This window comes from Prorops nasuta, unplaced genomic scaffold, assembly GCF_024137725.1.
Source record: "Prorops nasuta isolate Cenicafe-Biocafe unplaced genomic scaffold, Cenicafe_Pnas_1.2 PNAS00009, whole genome shotgun sequence".
Lineage (NCBI taxonomy): Eukaryota > Metazoa > Arthropoda > Insecta > Hymenoptera > Bethylidae > Prorops > Prorops nasuta.
This window is the reverse complement of record NW_027116806.1, coordinates 8,003,530-8,027,670: the sequence shown is the minus strand read 5'-3', so window position 1 is coordinate 8,027,670 and position 24,141 is coordinate 8,003,530. Positions and strand designations below refer to the sequence as shown.

The following is a 24,141-nucleotide window of genomic DNA, read 5'->3' as shown; positions in this document are numbered from 1 at the left end:
CAACACACATATACAAAGCTCTTTGTTTGTTTATAATCTTCTATTCGTGTATTTAATGAAGCTACACGATTAAAGTTTTCACAATTTAGTTACTATTGAAGCTAATATATATTGTATAGTACCTCGATGCTGGGACAAGTTTAACCCAAGACAAAGCAATTACGTCATTCAGCTTACTTTGACTTTTACATAGGAGACGGATTGCACGACGGCGAGAAGTACAGGAAACTTGGGAATTTTTGAAAGCTTGGAAAACCTTCCAATAGCGCACAGCATCGAGGCTGCAAGGGCTATCGGATAAAGGCGATCTCTTCTCTCGTATAGTTGAAAATTTATGACTTCTCCGGATTCGTGCGCAAGTACATCGAATGCGGCGTGCACGGTGCGCACAGTCGGCTTTAGCAATAAGCTGAAAGTCGTTGCTCTCTTGCGGTAGGTCTGAAACTCGAATCGAATGCACGTTTTCGCCGATCCAACTCTCCTACTATCATAGTACACCACGCTCACCGCCGCGCACGTTCCACGGTTCTTCGACCTCCTATTTTTATTCTTTTCCCGCTGCATTCGACTTTGCCATCTCGATAAGCTTCACAATCGTTCTTCCTACCGTCCAGATAGCATATAGCACTGGAACAAGCAGGACACCGTCAAATCTGCATGGGTCCTTCCTGTATATATGCCTGTACATCCATCATAGATGTACTTTGATACACAGTCGTCAATTACGGGCAAAATGTGCTTTTCCAATTTCAGGCGCCTCTTAATTTTCTTGATGGGTTGAATCGAAATATAAGAAAATGAGGAATGCAAGGTTTATGATGGTTATGGAATTAGCCATGCAGGTAACGCTCCATTAGTTTTAGGAGGAGATCGTTAAACTGAGATCTACGACCAGTTGATGTATCCGTCTATAATTTAGATACCGAATTAAAATACTATTAGCATAATATATGTAGGCGGTTTCGGGAGTAATAAGATTCGGAGCTAGTTTGTATATAACTGTATTCATCGATAATGGACCGATCATGTTTATTTATCATTCCCATGCTTAAAGTTTAAGTGTTTTGACAGCAATCGCGCGTAATCCAGGCCACGATAGACCTGGCTATAGCAGGATAAGTCAAGAGGGCTGAAAGAGTCAGATAACTATAACGGACTGCCGTGCACGCAGGAATTATTCCGTAAACTCGCAAGGTCATCAAGGTTAAACAGTTAGAATCCTTCGGTTCTGCCAAGGTTGAAAATGGTGTCTCCTTGGACGTGAGCCAATTGGGACGTGGAATTAACCGTTTTTCGGCGCGATAATATCTTCGTCGTAAAATGATGGAACAATCTTTCTGTCGGAGCGATTAAGAACAAGGTTGTACACGCGTATATCGCTCAAATTGGTTCGGAAAACGACAAACGATGATCGATAAACTTCTCTTCTTCGCCTACTTATTAGTGCAGATCTCTCTCAAGTTCTGTCATTGTCACGATGATCCATCTCCGTTAAATAGGCAACTAACGCTACGGAGGAAATGCAAATTGAACACTTGGTAAACGCGAGACGTATCGCTGGAACGGATTGGACATACCGATTCGCATGTCTCGCTTTCGATGTTCCTTCTTGCACGCGGTTCTTACTACGCGAACCGGAGTCGATGTACTCTTATTTAGCACGTAAACTGCGGGACGTGTGTCGGCGCGGCGTCCGATGTCCTCATCTGGTCAACGTAATAATCCTGCCGAGTCGTCCTTGCAGCATTCCAAATCATAAAATGCAATAGCTCGCGTTACGCATTCTGCACGAAATTCCTGCAGTGCTGCAGCTTTTAGCAACTCTTGGCGTAACCTTCGTTAAAGTTTCTTCTCCCGCAGAACCAACATATTATATATCCGCGCAACTATCGCGTTTACTCAACATCCTCGCATCCCTTCGTGCTTTCCCCCTTTCGGACTGCGTTTTTCTTTTTAGTCTTATCTACTATAACTAATGATTCTTTACGATTCTGTCATGTTTCAGAGGAGCCACGCTGCAGGAAGAATGCGAGGGAGTCTTGGAGGGCTTGGCGTTCTTTCGACGCTAATATTAGCCGCCGTTACTAAAGCAGGTACGAGGTTTAATTGCTTTTATATAAATTAATGAATATTTTTCTCAAACACTAACAGACAATTGTCAGAAAGTAACGACCCAGTTTCACGCAAGTGTAATATCGAGGAAAGCTATGCGATATAAGATATGCAGGTTAATCCTTTCAATAAGAGGAATAAGGTATATAAGGATCTTTAAAAATTCTGGTTCTTATCTCCCCACGTTGTGCTGGGTTGGGCCGGGCTGGGCTGGTCTGGGATAAGATGAATGAAACGAGCTCACCTTGAGAGGTACTCTCGTTCATAGCCTCTCTCATCCAATTATGAGCAACTTCTCTACTCTCTCGAATGCTGCAACCTTTTTCTCACCCTCTGTCTTATCATTTAGTTTTAACTCTTTCATGTTTGTACTCTCTAAATTCTATACATATCATTATACGTTTTATTATTCTTTTACTTCGACCTATTCTTGATTTTCGGACTGAGTTTAAGTAACAGTATAATTTCCTAAAAAATACGAATAAAACGTATACCGTAAGTCAATTCCCATATAAATGTTAATCGAGTTTAACAAACGGTGAATTCTGGTGACGATTTGGTATAAGGAGCGAGAGTTCATCTTCGCAATGCAATGCGCGGCCAATTACGCTCTTCCACGGTCGAACGTGAGATGCGTCTTGAGCAAGGAGTGCATATCGACACTATTTTTGCTTTTCCTCGTATAGCGATCGCTGTCGTTGCTGGTGGCGTCGTCAAACTGGTTCTTCTGAGACTCCCAGCCTTCGAAGGATGCGCGTCGAGAGCAGTTTTACTTGCGAAAACACGCGATACTCGCAGCATACCTCCAATACTGGCAGGACAAGTTCGATTGATAATGCAACAGGCGCACTGACTCAGAAATCCCTCCTTGCATTCAATCACTAGATACCTACACTGCACAGCGACTCTCCCTCTCTCTTTATATATACGCTCCTTCTCTTATCGCCTCCGTTTTGCTTAAAGCAATTTTCACTTATTACATACTTTTAAAAAGAGAATCTTGTAAATTAAGAGTAAAAATGACTCTTTAACGTTTTTTAGATTACTATCAGCCAGATCCTCATAACTTCAGACAGAGTAACGGCGAATTCACATGTACGACAGAAGGATATCACCCTGATCCACGCGACTGCAGGGTTTACTACAGATGTGTCGATTGGGGCAATGGCAGTCCCTTAACAAAGTTCAAATTCGAGTGCGGTGTTGGTACAGTGTTCTCGAAAGCGAAAGGAAACATTTGTATACATCCTAATGATAGCGAGCGGGCTGAATGTGGCGGGTCTGGGAACGAGAACGACATCGACTCGAATCTTCACGATCTACCACAGCAACCACCAGCCACGTCCTGGTATCCTCAGCCTACAACGTCAATAACAAGTTCATGGACCACAACTAGACCACCTGCGACTGTTGCTCAATCAGATAATAATAATAATAATAATAATGTAGGCAGCCTAAGTGGAAATCAATGTACGCAGGAAGGTTTCGTGTCAGATCCGGAAGATTGCAGAAAGTTCTACAGATGCGTAAACGAGGGTTCCGGTAAATTCAGAAGGTTCGAATTTACTTGCGGGGAAGGAACTGTCTGGGATCCACAGATCCAAGGGTGCAATCACGCTTGGGCCGTTTCTAGAAAGGATTGCAGGAAGCCTTTGGAAGGCACCGACGGTGATGCTGATAATAGTGGACAATGGAATGGCGATACTGGAGATAACGGTGGACAATGGGATGGAGATGTAGGGGATAACGGAGGACAATGGAATGGTGATAACGGAGATAATGGAGGACAATGGAATGGGGATTCTGGAAGTGGCGGTCAACCTGGTGAGCCAGGTGATCCGAATGGTCAGCCTGGTCAACCTGGTGATCCCAACGGTCAACCCGGAAAGCCAGGTGATCCTAGCGGTCAGCCTGGATCTCCCGGTAGTGGTGGTGCACCTGGCCAACCAGGAACGGGTGGATATCCAGGACAGCCAGGATCTCCGGGAACGGGCGGCACGCCTGGTCAACCAGGAACTGGTGGATATCCAGGACAGCCAGGAACTGGAGGAACGCCTGGTCAACCAGGAACAGGCGGATCTCCAGGACAGCCAGGATCTCCGGGAACAGGCGGTACGCCTGGTCAACCAGGAACTGGAGGATACCCAGGACAGCCAGGAACAGGCGGATCTCCAGGACAGCCAGGATCTCCGGGAACAGGCGGAACGCCTGGTCAACCAGGAACTGGTGGATACCCAGGACAACCAGGAACAGGCGGATATCCAGGACAGCCAGGAACAGGTGGATATCCAGGAAAGCCAGGAACAGGTGGATATCCAGGACAGCCAGGATCTTCGGGAACAGGCGGTACGCCTGGTCAACCAGGAACTGGTGGATACCCAGGACAGCCAGGAACAGGTGGATATCCAGGACAGCCAGGAACAGAAGGATATCCAGGACAGCCAGGATCTCCAGGAACTCCGGGAACAGGCGGATATCCAGGACAGCCAGGAGCTCCGGGAACAGGCGGAACGCTTGTTCAACCAGGAACTGGTGGATATCCAGGACAACCAGGAACAGGCGGATATCCAGGACAGCCAGGAACAGGCGGTACACCTAGTCAACCGGGAACTAGTGGATACCCAGGACAGCCAGGAGCTCCGGGAACAGGCGGAACGCCTGGTCAACCAGGAACTGGTGGATACCCAGGACAGCCAGGAACAGGCGGATCTCCAGGACAGCCAGGATCTCCGGGAACTAGTGGATACCCAGGACAGCCAGGAACAGGTGGATATCCAGGACAGCCAGGAACAGGCGGAACGCCTGGTCAACCAGGAACTGGTGGATACCCAGGACAGCCAGGATCTCCGGGAACAGGCGGTACGCCTGGTCAACCGGGAACTAGTGGATACCCAGGACAGCCAGGAGCTCCGGGAACAGGCGGAACGCCTGGTCAACCAGGAACTGGTGGATACCCAGGACAACCAGGAACAGGCGGATATCCAGGACAGCCAGGAACAGGCGGATATCCAGGACAGCCAGGATCTCCGGGAACAGGCGGAACGCCTGGTCAACCAGGAACTGGTGGATACCCAGGACAGCCAGGAACAGGCGGATCTCCAGGACAGCCAGGATCTCCGGGAACAGGCGGTACGCCTGGTCAACCGGGAACTAGTGGATACCCAGGACAGCCAGGAACAGGTGGATATCCAGGACAGCCAGGATCTCCGGGAACAGGCGGTACGCCTGGTCAACCGGGAACTAGTGGATACCCAGGACAGCCAGGAACAGGTGGATATCCAGGACAGCCAGGAGCTCCGGGAACTGGCGGATATCCAGGACAGCCAGGAGCTCCCGGAACGGGCGGCGCACCTGCTCAACCAGGAACAGACGGATATCCAGGACAGCCAGGAACTCCCGGAACGGACGGTACTTCTGGTCAACCAGGAACAGTTGGATATCCAGGCCAGCCTGGAGCGCCCGGAACTGGCGGTACGTCAAGTCAACCAGGAACACCGAGTTCACCAATCCAACCAGGACAACCTGGTAATTCTCCACAAATTTTATTAAAATAATTATTGTTATATACCTATTTCATTTTTTGGTGTACAGAAGTTAATTGTAAATAAATCTTTAATTTTTTAGGTATTTGCTCGCAAGCAGGTTTCTTCCCAGATCCTCAGAATTGCAAAAAGTTCTATAGATGTGTTGGAGAAGGATCAACATTTACCAAATACGAATTTGAATGTGGTGTCGGAACTGCTTGGGATTCGAAAGCTGAAACTTGTAACCATGAATATCTTGTTCCAAATTGCGGCGACTCCGCATCGAATTCTCCAAAAGAGCCAGATTCCTCGTTAAATGAAGTAGATGGAGGTGGTAACACTGGCGAATCTGGATACCCAGGACAACCAGGACAACCTGGACAACCTGGTCAGCCAGGACAACCGGGTCAACCAGGATATCCAGACCAACTAGGACAGCCGGGTCAACCAGGACAGCCGGGCCAGCCGGAACAGCCGGGACAACCAGGATCACCGGGACAACCAGGACAGCCGGGACTGCCGGGTCAGCCGGGACAGCCGGGCCAGCCAAACCAACCAGGATCACCAGAACAACCAGGTCAACCAGAATTACCAGAACAGCCTGGACAGCCGGGCCAGCCTGAACAGCCAGGCCAACCAGGAACACCAGGTCAGCCTGGACAGCCAGGCCAACCAGGATCACCAGGACAACCCGGACAGCCAGGCCAACCAGAACTACCAGGGCAAATAAGTTCACCTACACCATCAGAAACTGATTCAACGCTTGCATCGGATGCTCCAGTAACTTCGCGTCCTGGAGTTACTAATAACAATCTCGAGAATAATTCATACTTACCGCCTGTAACAGGACGACCGGTAGGAGGAGCTGAAGATTCCCCTAGCACAAAACCGACTACGACAAGTATACCTCCAACTCCTACTGCCGAATGTCCATCCGAAGGATTTTATCCCAATCCAAACGATTGCAAAGAATTCTATCGTTGCGTAGCCGAAGGATCCAAATACACGAGATACGACTTTAAATGCGGTGCAGGTACTGCTTGGGATCAGTCGGTGCAGACTTGCAATCACATTCAACAAGTGCCATCTTGCTCTTCTGACAGCAACGAGATACAACAAAAACCTGGCCCAATTTCTTCGGGTAGTCAGCCAGGAGTACCACCAACATCATTAGAGCCTCCTGCTCAAAGCACTCAGCCTAGTCAAGGTAGCACGACCCTTAGCCCGAGCCAAATCCCAACATCAGCCACAAGGCCAGAAGAGAATAAAACTGATTCGCCAGGAAGCTTCCCTTCGACAGAAAGTACACAACCATCCTCGACACTTCCGGCAGAAATTACTGCACCGATTGATACAAGCTCATCCTCATCCGGCTCGTCCACCGAATCTTCGAGCTCGTCCACAGACTCTTCAAGCTCTTCCACAGAATCTACAAGCTCCTCTGAATCAAGCTCCGAATCTTCGACCACCGAAGGGAATGTTCCAGATTGTAAACCGAAGCCCAATAATACGATTGTCTGCAATAAAGATGGTTTCTACGGGCATCCAAGTAGATGTGACAAGTTTTACCGATGTGTCAATAATGGAAATGGATTCAACGTGTATCATTTCGATTGTCCACCCGGTACCATATTTGATCCCAGTATCAGCGTTTGTAACTATCCAGAATCAGTCTATCCCGCAAGAGATTGCACCACAGGAACGAGCTCGAGTCAGGCACCTACTTCTGACACTCCTACATCCTCAACAGCGACTGTAGGAACTACAGCTTCTAGTCAACCTGGAACTAGCCAAGCCACTACAAAACCAGAACCAGCATCAACTGAATCAGCCGAAAGCACTACCTCCGTTTCTTCTACAACTGAAGCTCAATATCAATCGACTACCGAAGGAAAAGAACAACCAACGACAGAGGGTCAAGAACAATCCACGACGGAAGGTCAAGAACAATCTACGACAGAAGGTCAAGAACAATCCACGACGGAAGGTCAAGAACAATCCACGACGGAAGGTCAAGGACAATCCACGACGGAAGGTAAAGAACAATCCACAACGGAAAGTCAAGAACAATCCACGACAGAGAGCCAAGATCAATCAACGACAGAGAGTCAAGAACAATCGACGACAGAGAGTCAAGAACAATCGACGACAGAAAGTCAAGAACAATCGACGACAGAAAGTCAAGAACAATCGACGACAGAGAGCCAAGATCAATCAACAACGGAGGGTCAAGATCAATCAACGACAGAGGGCCAGGTGCAACCAACAACCGAGTCGCAAGAATCAACTACGGAAGCTGGCAAAACTACAACGGAGTCTCAAGAACAATCAACAACGGAGTCGCAAGAACCGTCGACCACAGAGTCTGAAGTGACATCGACTACGGAAACTGAACAACAGTCCACTACTCCAGCCGAAGGGCAATCAACTACAGAATCACTCGAACCGACCTCGACTAGCGAAGCTGAACAATCGACCACGACCACTGAGTCTCCAGAACAACCCACGACCGAATCCCAGGAAGCATCGACTACGGAGTCTCAGGAGATATCAACCACCACTGAAGCTCAGGAATCGACGACTAAAGAATCGCAGGAAAGCACTACCAGCCCCGATTCTACAACGGAATCCCAGGAAACACCAACAACAACTAGCTCGGCCACAACCGAACCTGAAGAACAATCAACGACGGAATCTCAGGAATCAACAACGGAAGTTAGTACTTCAGCACCTGCAACGGGAGCCCCTTGCCCAGTAGCCAATATCACCGATGAGCAAGTAGCTCTAGTGTGTCCAACAGGATTCCGAAGACATCCAAAATTCTGCAACTTGCTTTACCAATGTACGTCGGACGGTGGTATGGAAGTGAAGATCCTCATGCTGAAATGTCCGGATGATCTCGTATTCGATGAGAAGAAGATACAATGTTTACCTGAGAGTGAGACTAGCCAAGCATGCACGGGAGCGAAAGCAGGAAATCTAAGATTCTTGAGGAGATTAGAAAATCAGCCTAAATCATTGGTAAGTATTTATATATATATATATATATATACCACACTGTGTAATACATAAATATTTCTTGTGAATGAAAATTGTATGGTCGGAAGTAGACTTCAGGATTGATACACAGATAATTTATATTATCACATATTTATATAAATATATCTGGTTACAGGTGACGGTATCGGATCGGGAACTATGTCCTGGCGAAGGCCACTTCCCGTATCGACAGGGCTGCAGCGACGCCTTCTACAAATGTAAACGTGACACGAGTGACAATTTACAGGGCTACCTTTACAAATGCCCGGAAAATTTCGTCTACTGGTCAGTCTCGAGGCGATGCGAGCGGGCCTCACGTTTACCGATGTGCAATCATCTTTCGTATAGAAGCAAAAACGAATTCTGGAATGCAAGATGGCAAGTTCCAGTAGAAGACTTCAATCTTTCCGCCAGGATGCTTCGATATTATTAAATCATCCGATCAGTACGCCGCTCTCCTTCTATCCCATTATAATAACTAATTCTTCATCCGTTTCGATCTGCTAACCAAATTGTAAAGGTTAGCACGAAACAATGGAATTAATGACAAAAGCCATAACGCGGTATATCGTTATTTAATATTGGTCAATAGAACGGAGGCTGGTATCTTAATCATTCAACAATTATTTGCAACACGGCTGTCGGAGGTCTCCTGCCGCACAGGGCGGTTAACGTACGGATCTTCGATAGCTGTCTTGAAATGTAATTCGTGCTGCCACGCCATTTGCCATGTCTAGCTAGCTCTTAAAAGTTTAAGATTAGTCTAGCGTTTAGCTCATTAGTAAAATTAAATTAAGTAATATCGACGAAAGAAATTTCGTATTACGTTTACGATCTTTTAGGCGATGCATGATTTTCGATGATTTCGCTAAAAAATCGTAAGCAAATTGGGGATGGTTGCGGGACTCGTATGCAATACTTGACTGTATTTAGAATCGTAGATAGATAATCGCTCTTATACCTTCCGAGCTAATTTCGTTTAACTACAATCAAAAGTATTTGCCTCTCTCAATATATCTCTTATTTCTTCTCTATATAGCATTCGATCAGTTAATTTTCTAATACTTTTGATACTCATAATTACATCGAATCGGCAATTGAATAGATATTAAACTAATTCCACATTTTATCTTAATTAAGCAAAATAATTTCATTAACAGAACTATTGGCTATATACAGGATATATCAGTGAAGCATTTTAAAATTTTAATGGGTTGCAAATAAAAAGAAGATGGAGAGAATCATTTGCAGAATCTTTAGATCATAAACGATGAGTTCATGATGAACTATAAACAATTTTTTATACAAATTTGAAATTTCTACAATTTTTGGAAAGGCGGAGTCTTAATTAGCACCATACATGCGTAGGTGCCTGCATGTCTTGAGATAACAATTATTAAATCTCTCTTCTGTGTGTTTACACGTATAATGGTGCTGATTAGAGCTCCATTACACTGTAAACGCAGAATGTGTTAAATTTTCATACAAAGTTTTTGGTACCTCAGTGACCAATGGTTTATTGACAAAAGTTGCTCAAAATTAAATTCTCTGCAAACTTTTAAAGTTTTAACATGTGTCAGTGATACAGCCTGTATACATAACTATTTGTTAATTGTGATATAAACGTATACTTACCATGTATATTCGCAAGGATATACTCGTGATTGGAAGAAAATATTCAACGATACATTTTTGAGATTGTGTATTTTGGTAAAATACTGTAAAAGAGACACTTACTAATATCTATGTTTAAAAGTTATATTTATACAGGATGTATCGCTTTAATCGCTCTAGATCATGGATTTAAGAAATCTGTACTTATCCGCAAAACGATTATAACGATAATACCAACTTTTATGAAAGCCTTGGTCGAAGAATAAGCTCCATTATAATTTATAAAATTTTTTTTCATTCATATTTCAGTTTGACGACAGAATTTAATTTCAAATTCGGCCTGTCTATAAGGTCTTACAGTAGTATTACATACAATGATCCAAACAAAGTTTATACATGCTTCATTTAAAACCTAATAATTTCTTTTATAGTCATAACTAAAAGTTGAAGATCAAAGCAATATCTAAGATTCTATATTTTGTATAAAATTTAATTTATAAGAGTCTTTATTTCCTATATTTAGCTATATAGGACTAAGAAGTATAAAACTGGAGTATTCTTTGACTCGGGACTAGGTGGACAAGGTCCTCTCGGAGTGCTGATAGCATAAAGCAGAAAAATGCTATGAAAAAATAAATTTATATCTCGATAAAGCGATGAAGATAAACATTTCCTTGACTCCTCATGATTTGAGGTGTATTAAGTGGAACTTCCTGTATTATATATTTGATGCGTTCTGAACGCTTGTATATATATATATTTCTGCAAAAACTTTAACCTTACAGTGTTTAATGATGTAATGAATTGGAGCAAAATCCATCCTTATACACCACGATTATTCGCGTGTTTTTATACGATCTCCATGTGAACTGAAAATAATAAAATTAATAATTATGTGTTCAGCTATTTTATTCTTTTCATATTTTTTCATAATATGATTATATACGCAAGGTGTTTGGCCGATAGGCCAACTTCCACTTGCAACAGAACGTTCGAGTGTAATTACCCATTTGAGAACGCGCGTATTCCACTTTTCGGCTTTCAGATGTCGCAAATAGAAATTTAGCAGAGAATGCCCACAGTAAAGTTGACTGTGACAAGTCGACGAATCAATTTTATCCAGTCTACATATTATAAAAAGAATTTTAAGCTAAAACATTTAAATAGAATTGTATCAATGTTACTTTGTTTGCGAAAAAGTAACACGGGGGTTTTCTCCACAACAGTACAAGGGTGAGCACAGCAAGTGGGAATGCGCCTTAAGAGTCGCTACAATTTTTCAAGCACTTCTGATAATATTAGAAAAAATTAAATGCCAAAAATAAAAAAATACTCGGCTTTCCCACCTGAATGTCATGCGGAACTAAAAAATTGCGGCAATGCTTTTATTTTTTCAAATGTCCCTTATGATTGCAGAGAATGACAGACAACACGCGGTTCTTTTGCGCTTGGAAAAGGAATCGTTAATGTCAGTCACCGTAGACATTCTTATCAGTTTTATTTTGTTATCGTAATTTAGATATGCGCTGTGCTGTGAGTCGCGCTTAAAGCGTTTGGAGTGGAACAATTATGTTAAGTTGACTATAGAATGTTGAGCGCTTTACGCGTGCATATCCACGCTAACAAAATTGGCCATTCTGACGTCATTGGGACCAGTATTGTTATCGAGAGTACGTAACTCAGAATGCAGCTGATATGCACCATCTCCACGGCTGACCCTGGCCGAGTCACACACGCACCAATATTTCTTACATCTTATAATATTTATATTGACTGTAGTAGCAGTTGATATTTGCAAACTATAGTAAAAGAGATTGTGTAACGCAATCTTAGTACTACATGGCTTGGTGATAATCATACGGACAATCCCTTATTAGATTTGATTTCATCTCCTCTGACTCATCGTTCTTTCGCAAATAATTATTCGTATGTGTATAGTACACTGGCGGCAATTGATTCATATATAAGTGATTCAGCTAGTGCAGTACACTACGAGAAATTGATTCCTTCGTATTTCAGCTCTACTTTCACTCTGTCTGTACTGACTGTACTTTCTAGACAAAGTTTTTATATTACTACTCTGGGGCTGTGTTCCGTTATTGACTGTAAATACTGACAATCTATAGTTTGTATAACATTAAATATAGAGTTTCAGTACTCGGTAGTCAATTACAGAATCACTATATATAGGGACCGTGCACATCAACACAATGATAGAGAAGTGTCAATGTGTATAAATAAATTATACTCAAAAACTGCGAAAATTGGCCGATAGTTTGCGCTGATAGTATGCATATACACCAATACACATTCTCATCTCACTGTCATTGTATTGATGTGCACGGTCCCATTATCGCCGTGCGCCTTGTAGTACATACACAGTTGCACACACCAACATGACGGCCATAAAGTGAGGATGTGAATACTTTATATGCGTGTATACTATCAACGCTATACCTATAATACCTTTATTACCTATCGTTAATTTTTGTCATTTAGAATTTACTTTTCATGGACGTATACTGCTATACATTTTGTTTAGTTTGTGTTGGTGTATGTACACATCCCTATAGGAATTTAGAAGAGAGAGTACGAAATGAAGTTAGCTGAAAGGGCGGCGAATCATTTTCCTACAGTGTTACTACAGTATATGATAAGTACACAACTACACACACACATACCAGATAAGCGCTTGTGTGTATAGGCTATAACGTAATTCAACATTGACAAATTGTATTATCGTATACATATATATGCTTGAAAAACTGGCTTGGTGGACTGTAAAGAATAGGTTTCTTAGGCTTTTATTCTATTTCTGTTGTGGTTGAGTTTTGATTCGCGAGACTCACCAGTTTTTGTTGTAAATTTGTAATTTGTGTGACGGTTAGGGGTTTTACCCAGCTGTACAGTGTACCCTGCATTGGTGAGAAAATTTCGAGATTCAGTTTTGTGCTCACTGATTAAAAGAATGTTCCGTATGTCACATTTTAATACCCTGTTAGGTATGAAGCACAAAGAATGAAAGTGGAGTTGCACATAACTAAACTATTTCTCTACATAACAATTTTTAATTTTAGAAAAAGCTACAACTAACCTACAGCTTGAGCCAGATTGGCCTTCCATCCTTCAAATTTGCGATCTTATTCGACAAAGTGATGTTCAGTAAGTAAATAATAGCACATATGTTTTATTTTCTAAGCTTTTAAAGATTTTAAGTATTTAGTAAAATACTTTAATTAGAAATAGATGATTATAAAATTATGACTATATTTATTCTAGACCAAAAATTGCACTTACTGCCATAAAGAAGAAACTGACCAATTCTAATCCTCATGTAGCTCTATATGCTTTAATGGTAACATAACAAAAATGAGTTTATTTTAATTTAAACTATGATTATTTTTATCAAATAGTTTTTTCCTACAGGTACTGGAGTCCTGTGTTAAAAATTGTGGTTCCTTGATTCATGATGAGATTGGTACAAAACAATATATGGAACAGTTGAAGGAAATAGTAAAAACAACACCAAATGATAACGTAAGAAACAAGATATTAGAATTAATCCAAGCTTGGGCATTTGCATTTCGAAACAGCCCTAAATATAGAGCAGTTCATGTGAGTATTTATTATTATTTTATGATTATAAAAAGCTTCATGCCTTGAATGTATAATTTCCTTTAGGATACTGTAAATGTCATGAAAATTGAGGGTTATAAGTTTCCTACTCCCAAAGAAAGTGATGCTATGTTTCTTGCTGATACTGCACCAGAGTGGGCTGATGGTGATGTTTGCCATCGTTGCAGGGTAACATTTACTGTAGTTCTACGCAAACATCATTGTAGAGCATGTGGTCAGGTTTTTTGTGGACAGTGTTCAAATAAAACAACCGCGTTACCTAAATTTGGTATTGAAAAAGAAGTTCGCGTTTGTGAAGCCTGCTATGAACAAGTCAACAAGTACGAATTCAAAATAATTTTTAATTACATTTATGTTAGGTAGAATAATTGTTATAAAAATATTTTCAGGCCTGCTACTCATTCTAAGGAGACAGATCTTCCTGCAGAATATTTGAATAGCTCTTTAGCTCAACAACAACAAGTAAATATATTTATCTTTAAATTGTTCAGATTTTTTTCTTAATTCTAATGATATTGATTTCTTTATCACCAGATACCTCCCAGAAAAACAGCTGAAGAACTGCAAGAAGAAGAAGAGTTACATTTGGCTCTTGCTTTAAGCCAAAGTGAAGCTGAACAGAAGGAAAAGGATAAAAAGCGTGTTGTTACATCAATTAAAATGAGTGCTACTCCTATATCGAAGCAGACTTATTCACCTCCACCATCACCAGTAAGTCTTGATTTTATTGCCCTATATATAGGAATGAAAGTAAAAATAATCTCATTAACATCTTTAAATGTGATTTGATTTATCCATTAGGGTCTTAGTCACGATGAAGAGGAAGTTGATCCTGAATTAGCAAAATATCTCAATCGTAAAATGTGGGAACAAAGGCAAGCAATGATAGATGAACAAAATACGAGAGTTGACGTAATTAGTCCATCTGCACCTAATATAGGCAGCCCTAAGCCTCAAAAGGCTGCTAAGCAACAAAATGGAGAAATTGATACTGAAATGGAAGCATTTGTAGGCTACCTTAAATCCCAGTTAGAAATTTTTGTAAATAGGATGAAGAGTAATTCATCTAGAGGAAGATCAATTGCTAATGACAGTTCTGTTCAAACCTTATTTATGAACATCACTCAAATGCATTCCAAGTAAGTAAAATTTAACTTTTTAAATACGAGAATGGTCAATATTTCTACCAGTGATTCAAAAATTTGAGTTCTGAGAGTCAGTAGGCTGGGTAGAGGAAAATGCATATGCGTAATATAAGTGAAAATTTACATGAGATATGTGACTGAATTTAGATGTAAAAGCGTCAATTCCACGCTCATTCTAAATTGTGCGCGCGTATAAAGCACTTAAGGTTATAGTTTATATTATGTTCCTTATAAATTTAAAACGCTTTATACTTAGTCACGCGCAAAACAGAATATACAATTTTTAATTTGCAATCATTCAATGTCTAGAACTACTACTAGTACAGTATTCATAATTTGTTACATTAACAAATTTAAACAAATTTCATTTGAAAAAGGATATTTAATGTTCATTTTAATCTATCTTTATTGATTAAGTCTACATGCAACACCAACTTTATGCTTTCTTTATAAAATAACTTTTATCTGAAATTATCAATAACAAAAAACAGCGTGTATCGTGACATGTAAATCTGTTTGGCCTTACAATTGAATGGAGCTTATTTTTGTTAAACAGTTGTTTCTCAGAACATTTTTTAGATTTACTTCTCTGAAACACGTTATATTCATTGTCATCCAAAAGGTTTATTTTAATTGTATTTATTCTGAGTTTATAAATATAAATTGGGTTTTATTTTTAGGCTTTTAAGGTACATTCAAGAGCAGGATGACAGTAGAGTCTATTATGAAGGTCTTCAAGATAAGTTAACTCAGATTAAAGATGCAAGAGCTGCTTTAGACGCTTTGCGAGAAGAACACAGAGAAAAATTGCGTAAACAAGCGGAAGAAGCAGAACGTCAAAGGCAAATGCAAATGGCAAATAAATTAGCTATTATGAGAAAAAAGAAACAAGAATATTTGCAATATCAGCGTCAATTGGCCCTGCAAACAATCCAAGAACAGGAAAGGGAAATGCAAATGAGACAGGAACAACAGAAGCAACAATATATAATGGGTAGAAAACAGTTTTCAAATTACATAATGTATTGATACAGTTGGTAATTCTATTTACTAAAATAAATACTTACAGGAGGATATCAAGCAGCGTCGGGATACATGGGCCCTTCTCAAGGTTCTCCAATAAGGCATGTGCAATATCAAGGACCTACGCCTAATTATCATCCGATGTCACCAACTAATCAAGGAATGTTTATACATGGACAGCATCCCGTGAATCAATATTCTGTACAAGGATATAATATGCCACCTATGAATTCTTTGACATCTCATATAACGGCTCCTATTTCTAATCAAGAGCAGCAAGACTCATCTATGGGTAGGGCTTCAATTAAACCGGGAATGGTATGTATATATTTGATTAAATTAATAAATATGCTTTATAATGAACTTGACTATTACAATATTTTAAGCTATCACATATTCCGGGAACCCTACAAAAGGTTGATCCACCAAATGGGCATCAAATGAGTTCTGGTCAACAAGGCGTCCCGGGTCATGTTCCTCCTGGTCGAACCATACCAGGTCACATGATTACACCATCACAAGGATCACCAAATCAATTATCGCAATTAGGGACGCAAGGACAGATTAATATACCCCAACAAATGCCACTGCCTCACGTTAATCAGCAGTCATTCCAAGGACCACTACCAGGACAAATTGCACCAGGTCCACACAACCAAGGTCAAGTACCTCTGCTTTGTCCACCTGGACAAGCTCCTCCTGGGCCACATGCCTCAACAGGACAGATCAACCAAAGCGCGCCTGGACCTATTGTTACCGGTCCACCAAATCAAGTAATGGGTATCCCTCCACAAATGATACCACAAGCACCGACGTCCACATCGGTTCCCAAAGGGCCACCGCTTCAGCAACATGCTCCTATTCAGTCACAGGTGCCCACTACAATAACAGTCCCGGTCGTAACTCCAAACTCTTCCTTGCAAGGAATGCAACCGGCTATTCCATCGTCCCAAGGTCAGCCTTCATTATTCCCACCAACAGGAGTGCAACCAATGTCTAATGAAACTGCTCAATCAAAGGAAGCTTTGAAACCAGAAACAGCAGAGTTGATTTCTTTTGATTGATAAATCTAACAAGATTTATAATATTATTATTACCCGTAATCTGTTAAGAACTGCTAATTTACATCATTACGGCACATAATTTTATCATTTATTTGTCAATAATATGATTACAAATTACTATTTTCTTTTTATAATAAATTAAGATTAGTCGAATCGATATTTTATCTAATTTTTTAACAATCTTTCATAGAAAAAATTTCATAAATGATTACACTCTATAAATTTCATTCTTAAAGAGGAAATACACTTGTATGTTAAACAATAAAATATATCACCTGAGCATAGGAAAATTTATACTGTGCAATTTTAATATAGTAATGAACAATTTTTTATTTCCATTATCATAGTAAAAAATATAATTGCTTTTTACTTTTGAATAGTAGTATAAGTAATTGAAAATACATATATTAATAAACGTTTCTTATTATTGTAAAATGCTGTAACAAAACAATATTAAGTAACTCAATAAAACTATAACGTCAGACCAATCCATTAATCTGGCAATTATCTATAAATTCATGAAAACAAAAGCTGTGTGTTTCGTTATTACTGCAAGCTTCAAGTATAGAGAATTTATACTTTATGTAACACAAATTATGGAGTTTCAATAGTTGCAGCTTGCAGTAATAACGGAACAAGGCCAAAATAGATTGTATTAGACTGCTATAATTATATATTTATTTTAGTCAATACGAAGTCAGCATACTGTGAAAAGAAGAAATAAAAGAATATTTGTTATGTCGTACACGAGACGTCCGATTTTAAATCTAAAAACATTACAGCGTAATATACAGTATAAATTTTACCGATTAAATTAACGAGTGAAGATTTACTGAAATGTTAATGAATAAATTTCGTGAAATGTAATTCATATTAAAATAACTATATGTACACAGTAGTTGTACTGTACAAGTAAATTACTTTAAAAGATTGCTTTGTTATGACTAAGAATATTAATATCAAGTTTAGGTACACGTGTAGGACCGAAAAAATATTGATTTAATTGATTATTAACGGGATCAATTAAACCGACATTAGAGTAAAAAACTCATGGCAATGGTACAATGTTATTCGACGTCCAATTTCAGACTTAATTTAACATTTTTATGACGTCGTAGACTGATTGTTCTATATAATGATATAGTCAATTTTTCCAGAAAAATTATAAAAGTATTTATGAAAAGAATTATTTATTCGAAAACCTGACTTCTTCACTTAAAAAAGAGCAACTTATGACTTCATCATAGTGCCATAATCAGTTTGAAGTTGAACCACGCTGTATAGTTAATACGCGTTTTTAAATTTCACTTTGTAATATTGGTAGAAGGGATCCCGTTAAACATGGACGTTAATAAGCGAAAAAGCTTGATATGTTTTTTTCACTTTATAAATTGGAAGAAAATTAATTTATTTCAAGCTGCAGGAAAGCTGTTGTATCATTAATAATTATATCAAACCTAAGATTAGTAAATGTTATTCCTATTTTCATATGTACATTATCAATCTATCGTTAAGCAAATATAATCAATACCTTTTAAATCGTACTATAAATTTAGATTATTTTTTCAATAAATTTAGTCACACAGTTTCTACTTGGCCTTTTCTGCGTGGTTTGACATCTTGAGTTTGCGGAGAGGTAAATGACGTTTCTTCTGAATGTTTTGTAATCACCGCTGAGGTATCGCAAGTACTCGTACAGTGAGATGCATCAATTTCCTTCCTCTCAGGGGTTGTACATGAGGAACCTGGTGTATTATGCGTCAGTGACGACTTACGAAGACGCATATCTTCCAATGGAATCTCTTCGCTACGTGGCCTTGGCATTTTGGGTGAACTATCCCTAGACTTTAAACCATTTTCATTAATTTTTTCAGCAGGACTGTTGTCTCTTCGTCTGGAGTTTGTTGCAGAAGCGGAACCACTCGGTTTAACTGTGTGTTCTCTACGCATTTGCGCTGCAAAACCAGGTACTTTGTTGACCATGAACATTGGCCTAGGCTGATCCTTAAGTCTTCTTCCGCGGCCCGCTCCTGAGAAAAAAAAGAGTAGTTCTATCTTCTATAAGAGTTACTTTTTTGAGATTCTGTATACTTACGTTCATGCCATAAATTGCGCTGTACGTAATTTGGCGGTGTTGAACAATTTGGCATACTTGTAGGAATGTCTAATAATCTAGCAATTTGATTCATTTTTTTTTGTCTAGCCTTCACTCTGCCTTTTGTTAATCTGTATCATGAAAGGAACATTAATTAACATAAATTTTAAAAAAGAATACATTACATAAATACTGTTTTAATAATATCATCATACCTTTGTTTTGCAGTCATACATCTGATGTGATCATCAAATATAAATTTGGTAGAAAGCAATGGAACACGATTACCTGAACAACTATTGCTCAATGGTTTATAAATAGTTATGTGTAAACATCTGGAATCATCTTTATCACCAATGACTTCAACATCTTGTAAAAAACCAACCAATTTCGCAACGCCCCACCCAAGTTTGCTTGTATCAGGTTCAACAAGTATCAATTGCACAACATCAATAACTAAAAATCGTCGAATTTTTTGATCTTTCCATACCATAATGCATGCTATCAAGTCACTATTATCTGAAAGAATATCCAAATAATTGATATTATAAACTTTTAATATGGTAAAAAAAATTAAGAATCTTACTTAAATCAAGAACATTATTAACTTGAACACAATTTGCAGGATTAGTTAGAGGTAACTGTGTTTCTACTTCTGCGTTAAGAGTCAGCCAGAGTTCTCTGACCAAGAAAAATACTCTTATTGCTCGTCGGGCTCTTTCAACCTGTAAAAGAATCATTTTTACTAAATATCGCGTCTCATCGCATGTTAATTTATTTTATTTACTTCTCCACATGGTAATCTTTTGCTAAATTCGATTCCTGTCATTGGTGTACCCGTCGGTGGTAATAATATATTACTATCCATCATTAACCATTCAATATTTAACGGTCGTTTCTGTATTTCTGAGTATTCATCTTCAAACATGTCCAGAAAAATGTCTTCACTCTGTTAATATTAATTTAATTATATCATCAATAAGTAACTGTTAATTAAAATAGTCATTACTCACCTTATAAAAATTTCTAAGTAATGATGTACTTTGTTCCTTTGCAGCTTCAATCGCGGATAAGTGATAATCAGATAGCAATCCTTGTCCTTTGGTTTCAACTAATAGCACAAGCAATTTTGTAGTCAATTCTAATGTAACAAGTCTGACTTTAGCATCTATTAAGAAAAAAATATTGTATAGCTAATAGATTTAAATCAAATTCTTTTATAGCATACTTTAAAAGAATAAATCTTACTTATTTGACAGCTAAGAGTAATAATTTTAATTAATTTATCTACCAATAACTGGCAATATGTATCTTCCATATGAATAGTCTAGAAAACAGAACAAATAAGATAAGTTTTAGAATATAAAATTAAATTAAACTATTTATATTTATTTAAAACTTGCCTTATTGTTTGGTAAAACGTATAATAAGCATAGTGCAAATAATGCTGCATAATCATTTTCTAAGCAACATAAGGAATTCAAAGTAGTCTCTAAAAAAGGCATATTATTTAATAGCTCAGGTTTATGTTTCTGTATTTTAATAGGCATCAATGGACTTTCCAACGCTAATCTTTGCTCCTTTTCTTCATCAGTTACATTTAATTGTTTAACACCATTTGTATTTTCGTTTACATCCTCACTTACAGTAGTGATATTTAAATGCTCTTCCACTTCATCCCTAGTGGCGATTGCATTTATCTCATTATCCTGAGTTTGATCATTTTCTGTAGCCGTCATTAAATTATTACCTTCGGTAGTTTTGTCATGCATGCTATTTTCTGCAGTTTCTAGCCCATTTGCGTTTTCCAAAGATTCCTTAGAATTATTTTTTGATTCCTTTAGGCCTCTATCAATTGTCATTTCTATCATGATTTTACTAAATTTTTCTAACATTTTATTACAGCCACTTAAAATTGTATCCATATTTGATTTGAGAATTATAATTGCTAAAGTATTTACAAGTGGTTCATGTGAAACAATTAAAAAGACTTGAGACAGCAGGAACAGTGCAACTACTACACTGATACGTTTCCTTTCCTCCTAATGACCATTATAAAAATATAGTAACAGTAGCTTTTTTCTTTGTAATAAATATACAATTTAATAAGATGTAAACAGTACCTTATTTTGACATGGAAGATCCGTTTTTTTCATTAAAGAAAATACATACAGAGGCACCAGTAACTTATTTAATAGATGTTCTGATAAAACTTTATTAAGGTCAGGTATATTTAAAGATAGAATATCATTTAGGTAGTGTAAATGATCTAAATGTTCAGCAACTAAATCTGACAATCGATTTTGACTTTGATGGCTAAAAGATAAAAGCTATGAAACTTATGAACACAAAAGGAATAAATTTGCATAGATATATATTATATACTTACTCTGCATCGTTTCTCACACACGTGTCTAATTCGATAACATGATTCCCTATAAACCATACTAGATTACTGAAATATGGTGCTGCAGTACGATCTCGTATAAATGCTAACATCGACGCGTCTTCTACCCGATAAACATTCAGAGTTAATGTACGAACTGCTATTCGAACCATTCCTTCTGAATGGTTGAAGAATTTTATAGCCTCTGTATATAGAGGAAAATCATTGGTATGCTAGAAAAATGCAAAGATTAACTTTTCTTTTAATTATTGATCCTTATAATTATAGGGTAAAATATATCAATGAATGATTGAAACTATAAAATAATTAAATTGAAAAATATGAAGTATGTTAAATTATTTAAAAATATTTCTGTGAATATCTCTGAGTTTGCAACATTTATAAGAAAACTCCTAATACAATAATTCTCATTTTAAAATATGTCATAAGAGATTGTAAAATTTAATTGCCTGGGAAATATTATTTGAAAATCATATGAATGTCACATTGCTATATCTAAATGAGACACACTATTTTTATATATTCTTATGAAGCTCATATTCTCAGGTTATCAAAACATTTTATTAATGTACCATTTAATTCATGTGTTTATAAGACATTTAAGTTTGAGACAGTATTTAGGCATACCTTTTGTTACAGTAGTATGATTAAACACTGCATCCCTACACAAATTTGCTCAGATACGTGTAATTTGACATCCAACTATCATTTAAATACTTCAGTTAAACAATACCTTTTGGAGAACGCAAAGAGATCAGCTACAAGAATGTAATAGTAAACAGGATTTTTATTGAAAAAAATAAAAATGATGTTAAAATGACCTTCAATTAACATTTCCAAGTCAATCAAATTATACCATTTCTTATAACATACTTTAATTCTTATACCATCAAGGTTTAAGAACATTTCTAACCATCAGAAATTTATAAAAATTTGATGCTTTCTTCAATTTGATATCAATAATATTATGGTCATAAATAATATTTCATACAAGACTTCCTGGCAATATAAAGGTACAAAAACAAAATTGTATCTGGATTTTTTTCATAAAAGTGTACAAACTTAGAACAAATCAGGTAAATGTCTTTTTAAAATAATGGGACACTGTAAATTACATATAAAAAAATGCTATGAAAAAATAGACACATAACATTTTTATGAGTACCTTGTTTACCTCATTATAGAAGAAGTGAATTGTGTGTGCATTGAGTTTTAAGCTCAAGGTTTTCAAAAAACTAATATAATATGCCATTACTTCTTCATCACTAAAGTCAAATTTGTGCACTATTATACTATTTACATGATTATTACTTAACAAATAATCTGAAACATAATGTAATAATATGTAATAAAGCATAACAGGATTTGTTAAGTTATTCGCATCATTAACTTACATAACGATGTCTCATTCCTAATATTTTCAAATAAGATATTGAGCGTCTGAAGGAGTTGAACACACACGTAGCTTCCACATTTCTGTTTCATGATTCTTAAGAAAAATGAAAGCATATTTTTTTCTAAGAAAAAGCTATAAAATAAAAAGGATCAATTGAAATTTCGTTGAAACAATTTAAATTTTAATATAAACAATAAATTACGAGTAAACTTACTCAAAAACACTACTATCATTTTGGTCACCCCATATTAAAATTTCAGCTATGGAGCGTAAACTTTCAACTAATAAACCTCTATTATTTTCGGAAACCGTCTGGTTTTTGGACAGTACATTGTAGAGATATCTAATAATGGATAAAAGGCATATTTTAGAAAAGAAACGAAGTTTAATGTACAGAAACATACTTAAGGTGTTCCAAGGAGTGAGGATTTTTAGGTTTCCAAAGGCCGCCTCCAAACCAACTGCGACTTCGAAACATATCTCTCGTTATGGATTATGAACTTCGAGTACTGTAGCTCTTGTCATTCGCTACAGTGAACGATAAAAGAGATTAATTAAGACTCTCAAAATTATTTAAGCTACATAGATTTTTCATTTTTATTTACTACCGTTTAAACATGTAAACACAAATATTCGATTGAAAATTGAAAGCAGTGATGTCTAATGTCATTACATTGTTAGGTTAAAAATTATTATGAGGCTAAAAAAATAATCTTAACATCAGTTTATTATTGTCTTAACTTAAACCACTGTCATCACATTTCACCTCTGTGTAAATATCGCATATATGTTCTTTTTTAACATTACTTGAAAAAACCTCCAACTATGCCAAAAGATCGTGATTATACGCTTAAAAAATTGTTTCTTTCCATGTTTTCGTTCATGTTTTAAAAGAATATGAGCAGTACATGCACTGCAGTACAGGCAGACTACAGAGTACAGATTACTACAGAAGTACAAACAGAGCCACAGAGGCCAGAGGGTACAGAGTACAGAGTTAACAGTACTCAACAGACAGTACAGAGTACAGAATGCGCTATACTGACAGATTGGCTAACGTTTTGAGTTTTGACAGAAAGTTGAGGG

At 38.0% G+C, this 24,141-nt stretch overlaps 3 protein-coding genes across 3 annotated transcripts; 2 read left to right on the top strand and 1 right to left on the bottom strand.

Moving 5' to 3' along the window:
• Nucleotides 1-2,704: 2,704 nt before the first annotated feature.
• LOC136776217 (uncharacterized) lies at nucleotides 2,705-9,124 on the top strand. Its single transcript, XM_066731596.1, has 4 exons — nucleotides 2,705-2,935; nucleotides 3,165-5,637; nucleotides 5,737-8,657; nucleotides 8,812-9,124. Exons 1-4 carry the CDS (start codon nucleotides 2,705-2,707, stop codon nucleotides 9,106-9,108), a joined length of 5,922 nt encoding a protein of 1,973 aa, XP_066587693.1. The 3' UTR covers nucleotides 9,109-9,124.
• A 3,407-nt stretch (nucleotides 9,125-12,531) lies between these two features.
• On the top strand, nucleotides 12,532-18,703 carry Hrs (Hepatocyte growth factor regulated tyrosine kinase substrate). The gene is made up of 11 exons (XM_066731994.1): nucleotides 12,532-13,291; nucleotides 13,367-13,451; nucleotides 13,569-13,644; nucleotides 13,716-13,904; nucleotides 13,971-14,245; nucleotides 14,315-14,387; nucleotides 14,460-14,636; nucleotides 14,727-15,064; nucleotides 15,751-16,064; nucleotides 16,140-16,411; nucleotides 16,480-18,703. Exons 1-11 carry the CDS (start codon nucleotides 13,258-13,260, stop codon nucleotides 17,155-17,157), a joined length of 2,511 nt encoding a protein of 836 aa, XP_066588091.1. The 5' UTR covers nucleotides 12,532-13,257; the 3' UTR covers nucleotides 17,158-18,703.
• On the bottom strand, nucleotides 17,462-24,105 carry ema (C-type lectin domain containing ema). The gene is made up of 15 exons (XM_066732002.1): nucleotides 23,664-24,105; nucleotides 23,460-23,583; nucleotides 23,270-23,398; nucleotides 23,054-23,187; nucleotides 22,825-22,982; nucleotides 21,642-21,871; nucleotides 21,376-21,568; nucleotides 20,656-21,294; nucleotides 20,501-20,579; nucleotides 20,266-20,420; nucleotides 20,040-20,201; nucleotides 19,839-19,977; nucleotides 19,468-19,771; nucleotides 19,253-19,383; nucleotides 17,462-19,187 (listed from the first exon to the last, which is right to left on the bottom strand). Exons 2-15 carry the CDS (start codon nucleotides 23,531-23,533, stop codon nucleotides 18,736-18,738), a joined length of 2,979 nt encoding a protein of 992 aa, XP_066588099.1. The 5' UTR covers nucleotides 23,534-23,583; nucleotides 23,664-24,105; the 3' UTR covers nucleotides 17,462-18,735.
• Nucleotides 24,106-24,141: the final 36 nt, after the last annotated feature.

Excerpts from the sequence above, each read along its gene's own strand:
- LOC136776217 (XM_066731596.1), top strand. The coding sequence starts at position 2,705 with ATGCGCGGCCAATTACGCTCTTCCACGGTCGAACGTGAGATGCGTCTT. Across the intron at positions 5,638-5,736 it reads AATCCAACCAGGACAACCTG|GTATTTGCTCGCAAGCAGGT; the intron begins GTAATTCTCCAC and ends TTAATTTTTTAG. Across the intron at positions 8,658-8,811 it reads AAAATCAGCCTAAATCATTG|GTGACGGTATCGGATCGGGA; the intron begins GTAAGTATTTAT and ends ATCTGGTTACAG.
- Hrs (XM_066731994.1), top strand. The coding sequence starts at position 13,258 with ATGTTCCGTATGTCACATTTTAATACCCTGTTAG. Across the intron at positions 13,905-13,970 it reads CTAAATATAGAGCAGTTCAT|GATACTGTAAATGTCATGAA; the intron begins GTGAGTATTTAT and ends AATTTCCTTTAG. Across the intron at positions 14,637-14,726 it reads ATTCACCTCCACCATCACCA|GGTCTTAGTCACGATGAAGA; the intron begins GTAAGTCTTGAT and ends TTTATCCATTAG.
- ema (XM_066732002.1), bottom strand. The coding sequence starts at position 23,533 with ATGTTTCGAAGTCGCAGTTGGTTTGGAGGCGGCCTTTGGAAACCTAAA. Across the intron at positions 21,569-21,641 it reads TGTGTGAGAAACGATGCAGA|CCATCAAAGTCAAAATCGAT; the intron begins GTAAGTATATAA and ends TTTATCTTTTAG. Across the intron at positions 20,202-20,265 it reads TACTTAGAAATTTTTATAAG|AGTGAAGACATTTTTCTGGA; the intron begins GTGAGTAATGAC and ends TAATATTAACAG.